This window comes from Austrofundulus limnaeus, unplaced genomic scaffold (assembly GCF_001266775.1).
Source record: "Austrofundulus limnaeus strain Quisiro unplaced genomic scaffold, Austrofundulus_limnaeus-1.0 Scaffold179, whole genome shotgun sequence".
Classification (NCBI taxonomy): Eukaryota; Metazoa; Chordata; class Actinopteri; order Cyprinodontiformes; family Rivulidae; genus Austrofundulus; species Austrofundulus limnaeus.
The window spans coordinates 1,021,291-1,028,446 of record NW_013952581.1 but is presented as its reverse complement, the minus strand read 5'-3'; the positions used below and the strand labels follow the sequence as shown (position 1 = coordinate 1,028,446).

General features: G+C 37.6%; 1 protein-coding gene across 1 annotated transcript in view; it reads right to left on the bottom strand.

The window, feature by feature from the left end:
- col12a1b (collagen, type XII, alpha 1b) overlaps positions 1-6,908 on the bottom strand; it is a 105,433-nt gene extending 98,525 nt beyond the window's left edge. Inside the window, exons 1-2 of the mRNA XM_014017903.1 lie at positions 6,430-6,908; positions 6,002-6,096 (exon numbers count right to left, since the gene is read on the bottom strand). Of these exons, the coding sequence (XP_013873357.1) occupies positions 6,002-6,074 (73 nt within the window). The 5' untranslated portion in view covers positions 6,075-6,096; positions 6,430-6,908. The remainder of the gene's footprint in view (positions 1-6,001; positions 6,097-6,429) is intronic.
- Positions 6,909-7,156: the final 248 nt, after the last annotated feature.

Below are 7,156 nucleotides of genomic sequence, written 5' to 3'. Positions count from 1 at the left end.
ATATATATGTAACTTTATTTTTATTTCACATATTTTTGACCACAACAGGAAGAGAAGATATTCCTGATGGTGAGGAATAGGCCTACTTCCCGAAGCACTGGCTATCAGACTGGCTATTGGACCAGAACCTTCTTGTGGTGGACCTGAACCTTCTTGTTGTTGACCAAAACCTTCTTGTAGTGGACCAGAATCTTCCTGTAGTGGRCCAGAGCCTTCTTGTAGTGGACCAGAACCTTCTTGTTGTCGACCAAAACCTTCTTGTAGTGGACCAGAATCTTCCTGTAGTGGACCAGAACCTTCTTGTGGTGGACCTGAACCTTCTTGTTGTCGACCAAAACCTTCTTGTAGTGGACCAGAATCTTCCTGTAGTGGGCCAGAGCCTTCTTGTAGTGGACCAGAACCTTCTTGTTGTTGACCAGAACCTTCTATTGGTGGACCAGAACCTTTTTTAATGGACCAAAACCTTTTTGTAGTGGACCAGAGCCTTCTTGTTGTGGACCAGAATCTTCTTGTTGTCAACCATAACTTTCTTGTGGACCAAAACCTTCTTGTAGTGGACCAGAACCTTCCCGTAGTGAATCAGATCCTTCTTGCTGTGGTCCAGCAGCTCTTCTCTTGCAGCCATGTTTCAACAGTTCCAGAACCTTTAGCGTCTCATGAGGAACAATAAACCCACAGCACCAGAACTGGCCCATCTGGTGACTTTAGAATCTTCTCTACCAGCTGTGATCAAGTAAATAAACTTGAATGTTTACAGGTTTTCTCCAAACCACAGCTGAACTTTAGCTCATCACCTTGTCAGCTTTGATGGATTTTGTGATTCCTGAATCAATAAAAAGAGTTAATTCAACTGAATGTTTTTTATGTTTAAAACCAAAAGTTCTGTTTGTGGTCCTGAACATGGACCAGAGGAGGTCCATGACCTCAATCCAACTCAGATGGTTGAATTGACTAAAAATAAAACAAACAAAGGATTTTATTGATTATACAATGGATGTTGGATCTGACTGAGCACGTTAGTCGTCTCCATTGCAAACCTCATAAAAGAGTACTCCAGGTCTGTGCAGACCTGGGTACATCTTTTCTGTCAGGATGGACCTGAAGCCCTGCACCAGAACTTCTGAAACCAGGACCTTCCTATGGTGGTTTGAGAAGCAGTGGCCAGCAGCTGATCTGTGATCGCCCACGTGCAGGACATGCACGTGTACATGCACGTGTACATGGACAGTTGGTTTCAACAACTGGGACAAAAGGGCCCCATGTACACCTGGGACCACAGATTATTATTCTGAAATATTTTCAGGTGATATTCTTCAGGTTGGGGTGCAGAAATGACAAGATCCTTTCTATAATCCCTAATATTTAATCTGAACATTTCTATAATCCCTAATAACATTTAATGTGATTGTCTAAAATCCTACAAAACATTTAATCTGAATATTTCTATAATCCCTAAAAACAATTAATCTGATAATGTCTAAATCTCAAATAGCATTTAAGCTGAAAAAGTCTATAAACCCTAATACCATTTAATATGATTGTCTAAAATCCTACAAAACACTTAATCTGAACATGCCTATAATCTCAAATAACATTTAATCTGATCATGTCTATAATCTCAAATAACATTTAATCTGATCATGTCTATAATCTCAAATAACATTTAATCTGNTATAATCTCAAATAACATTTAATCTGATCATGTCTATAATCTCAAATAACATTTAATCTGATCATGTCTATAATCTCAAATAACATTTAATCTGAGCATGTCTATAATCCCTAAAAACAATTAATCTGATCATGTCTCTAATCTCAAATAGCATTTAATCTGAATATGTCTATAATCCCTAATAACATTTAATCTGATTGTGTTTATAATCCTACAAAACATTAAATCTAAACATGTCTGCAATCTCGAATAACATTTAATCTGAACATGTCTAAAATCTTGAATCACATTTAATCTGAACATGTATATAATCTCAAATAACTATTAATCTGAACGTCTATGATCTCAAATCACATTTAATCTGAACATGTCTATAATCTTGAATCACATTAAATCTGAACATGTATATAATCTCAAATAACTATTAATACTAACATGTGTATAATCTCAAATCACATTTAATCTGAATATGTCTGTAATCTGAAATAACTAGTAATGAAAACATGTCTATAATCCCTAATAATATTTAATCTGAACATGTTTATAACCTCAAACAACATTTAAGATGATCATGTCAAATAACGTTTAATCTGAACATGTTTTTAATTTCAGCACTTAATCTGATCATGTTTATAATCTCACATCGCATTTAATGTGAACCTGTTTATAATCTCAAATAACATTTAATCTAATCATGTCTATAATCTCAAATAAAATTGAATCTGATCATGTTTAGAATCCCAAATAACATTTAATTTGAACATGTCTATAACCTCAAATAATTATTAATCTGAACATGTCTATAGTATCAAAACACATTTAATACGAACATGTTTATAATCTCAAATAATGTTTAATCTGATCATGTCTATAATACCTAATAACATTTAATCTGAACATGTCTATAATCTCAAATCACATTTAATATTATCATGTCTATAATCTCTAATAAGATTAAACTTGAACATGTCTATAATCCCTAATAACACTTAATCTGAATATGTCTACAATCATAAAAACATTTAATCTGAACATGTCTATAATCCCTAATAACATTTAATCTGAATCTCCTTTATCCCAAATAAAATTTAATCAGAACATGTCTATAATCCCTAATAACACTTATTCTGAACATGTCAACAATCCCTAATAGCATTTGTTCTGAACATGTCTACAATCATAAAAAAACATTTATTCTGAACATGTCTATAATCCCTAATAACATTTAATCTGAATAGCTCTTTTATCCCAAATAAAAATGAATCTGAACCAAAGTTTAGCTTCATTTTTAGAACGTTTTAGAAAAATTTGTTTTTACATCAGAAACTAAATCATGGTTTTAAACATATTTATTTAAATATATTTGTGTTTAAATATATTATTTATAGATCAAATCGTACAAAAAACTCCTGAACTCATCATGTTGTTAATTCGATCAAATTATCTGTTTCTGTAGAACCTAACCTGAAAGTTCTGCATGTTCCTGACAGAATAATCCAGGATAATCTAGCTCCAGATTATGTTAGACCTCCAACCAGTTTAAGTGAAGAGTATCACTGTAAAATATTGTCGTAAAGCCGAGATCCAGGTCCAGAGACCTGGTCCAGGCTTGACCAGGAAGATTGCAGGACGGCAGAACTAGAGAGGCCACCAACCTCAGTTCAAGGACTTGTGGCTCCTGATCCTGTTTCCAAATGTGTCTGAACTGAACCGGTCCCAAAAACTAAAACAAAAACTGCAGGTCTCACTTCAGAGACAAACACACAGCGTCCACGTCTCACAGCTGTCCTCTTGAAGGGGACAGAATGTCCTGTTGTCTTCACACTGTTTGGGACTCCAACTTTGACCAAAACCGGAGGAAAAAAGTGATGTCATGAAGTCCTGACCCCCTTGACCCCCCACCTGAAAACCAGGAGGGTCACAGGAGGACAGGAAGTCTTGGGTCAGGGGACCAGGGGTTCCGATATTTAAATCATTATTTTAGTTTGTATCTCTGACAGAATATTTCTGTCAAAGCTAAATCTGCTTTTCAAGCCTTTAGCTACTTTTAGATATCATTTTTGCTACATATTGTATTTTTGGATTTATAATAATAAAAAACCTTAGCATTAACAAAAAAAAAAAACATTTGCTTCTAGCTAAAAATCACTTTTAGTTAGCATTTAGCTACTTTTAGCTCTTGTTCTGTTCTTTTTAGCTAATGTTCTGTTCCGTTTAGCTCTTTTAGATAATGTTCTGTTCTTTTTAACTTGTGTTCTGTTCCTTTTAGCTCATGTCCTGTTCCTTTTAGCTAATGTTCTGCTCCTTTTAGCTCTAATGTTCTCATCTGTTAACTAATGTTCTGCTTATTTTAGTTTTTTAGCTAGTGTTCTTTTTTAGCTAATTTTCTGCTCATTTTAGCTCTTTTCAGCTAATGATCTGCTTCTTTTAGCTTTTTTAGCTAATGTTCTCTTCTTTTAGCTAATGTTCTGATCATCTTAGCTCCTGTTTGTCTCCTCTTTAGCTAATGTTCTGTTTCTTTTAGCTTTTTTTAGCTAATGCTCTCCTCTGTTAGCTATGTTCTGCTTTTTTAGCTCTTATTGGTTCCTCTTTAGCTAAAGTGCTGCTCCTTTTAGCTCCTGTTTGGCTTCTCTTTTAGCTAATGTTCTGCTTCTTTTAGCTTTTTTAGCTAATGTTCTCTTCTTTTGGCTAAYGWTCAGCTCCTTTTAGATCCTGTTTGGCTCSTCTTTAGCTAATGTTCTGCTCCATTTAGCTCCCTTTTAGCTAATGTTCTGCTTCTTTTAACTTTTTAGCTAATGTTCTCTTCTTTTAGCTAATGTTCTGGCCCTTTTAGCTAANCTCCATTTAGCTCCCTTTTAGCTAATGTTCTGCTTCTTTTAACTTTTTAGCTAATGTTCTCTTCTTTTAGCTAATGTTCTGGCCCTTTTAGCTAACGTTCTGCTCATCTTAGCTCCTATTTGGCTCCTCTTTAGCTAAAGTGCTGCTCCTTTTAGCTCCTATTTGGCTCCTCTTTAGCTAATGCTCTCCTCTGTTAGCTAATGTTCTGCTCCTTTTAGCTCTTATTTGGCTCCTCTTTAGCTAAAGTGCTGCTCCTTTTACCTCCTATTTGATTTCTCTTTTAGCTTATGTTGTGCTTCTTTTAGCTTTTTAGCTAATGTTCTCTTCTTTTAGCTAATGTTCAACTCCTTTTAGTTCCTGTTTGGCTCGTCTTATCTAATGATCTGCTTCTTTTAGCTTTTTAAACTAATGTTTTCTTCCGTTAGCTGATGTTGTCTTCTTTTAGCTAATATTCTGCTTCTTTTAGCTTTTTTAGCTAATGTTCTTTCTTTTAGCTAAGGTTCTGCTCCTTTTAGCTCCTGTTTGGCTCCTCTTTAGCTAATGTTAGGCTTCTTTTAGCTGTTTTAGTTAATGTGCTCCTCTATTTGCTAATCAAATACTTTCTAAGCTAATATTATGCTCCTTTTAGCTCTTGTTGTACTCCCTTTTAGCTTGTGTTCTGCTCCTTTTAGCCCTTTTAGCTAATCTTCTGCTTCTTTTAGCTGTTTTTGCTAATGTTCTCTTCTTTTAGCTAATGTTCTGCTCCTTTTAGCTCCCGTTTGGCTCCTCTTTAGCTAATGTTCTGCTTCTTTAAGATTTTTTAGGTAATGCTCTCCTCTGTTAGCTAATGTTCAGCTACTTTTAGCTCCTGTTTGGCTCCTTTTTAACTAATCGTCTGCTCCTTTTAGCTCCCGTTTGGCTCCGCTTTAGCTAATTTTCCGCTTCTTTTAGCTTTTTTAGCTAATATTCTCTTCTTTTAGCTAATGTTCAGCTCCTTTTAGCTCCTGTTTGGCTCCTCTTTAGCTAATGTTCTGTTGTCCTGACGTTCTGATCAGATTTATGGTCTCGATGATAAAACCTGAAACAAGTTGAAAGAGTCGGGTCAATGGCGGTGGTTCTGGACCCGTGTTGGCTCTGTATCGGATCAGAACCAAATATTTTGGCTCTCCTAAAAGATAAAAAGATGAATATTAAGCTTTTTCTCCTCCTGGCCTCTAAAACCTGTAGAAAGAATAAAGACGGATCAGTGAGCAGACTGTGGACCTGCAGAAATGAGGTTCTGAACCCATCAGAACCACTCAGCAGATTTATGGTGTCTCTGAGGTCTGAAGCTGATTCACAGAAACCATCTGGAGAGAAAAGCTTCAGATGATAAATCACCTCACAACAACAGCTTTCTTTCACATTCTTTTATTCAAACACTTTTACATTTAGAGAAGAAGAGACAGGAGCTGCAGATGAAGGAGGAGGAGGAGGAGAGGAGGAGAGGAGGAGGAGGAGAAGCAACTTTACCTTGTTCCTGGGCCTGAGAGGAGGTCAGCAGCAGCGCCAGGAGCGCCGCCGCCAGAGACAGCCTAGTCTTCATCTTCAGCTCCTCTTCATCAAAGCTGTGATGGAGAGGTCAGAGGTCAGGTGATCGTCAAAACAAAAACAATCTCAACCCTTCAAACACGAAGTCATTCCAACAGGTTTTCTATTTTAAATAAATTAACTAATCAATTAATTAACTTTGTTTTTGAAATCTGAGCTCTGACTTTGTTCTGATGAAGAGCTACAATCTTTTTTTTTTCCTCTGAAGCAAACTAACCGTCTCCAAACAGCTCCGTGCGTAATTACGCACCGGTGCCAGAGAGTCAGCCTGGAACACTGAGCAAAGACGAAACTAAAGATCCAGAAACATCAGAAAGTTCTGATCCGGACTGACGAAAGCTCACACTGACCTTTGAAGGAAACTGTCGGAACCGGCTCGGTTCGGCTCGAAACCAGGAGAAGATGGATCCTCCGAGTCTGAGGGAAGGAGACTGAGGTGGTCCGGTCCAGGACTCGGGGAGTTCTGGGTCTGTGAGCCTGTTTCCAAGTGGGAAGAATCTCCACACGATGTGCTACTTAACGGGGGGGAGGAGGAGGGGGGCCGACCCAGAACCTGAACCTGAGAACCCACTCAGACACGGAGTCGGAAACTTTTACAGATTTTCTGCATTCCTTTGAGCTGATGGAGCTTCTGTCTGCAGACAGAGCGGGAAGCATTCCATCTCAGAACCTCCTCACTGCAGGCAGGGACGGACCGGGAGAGTCCGGGGTCCCAGATGGACCTGAAACCCGATCCAAGACCACTTTGGACCCGTCAGAACCCCTGACTGATCTGCGTGGATCTAGCCGGACTCTGCCCGTCAATCAGTGTGAGGGGGCGGGTGAGCATGTACACCAGAACCTGAACCTGGACCAGAACCTTAACCTAAACCTGAACCATTAAAACCTAATAAAGTCCAAAGATCTTAATTTGATGACGTCACGTTTGGCTCAAACCCTGAGGATGACTCTCAGCAAATCCATTTCAAAACCATCTTGTGGTTCAGGAGATATTTTACTAACACACAGGATTATATTATTACACACCTTTAATACTTAAGTCTTTTTTTTTAAACTGAAACTGTTTTAAAAAACAAC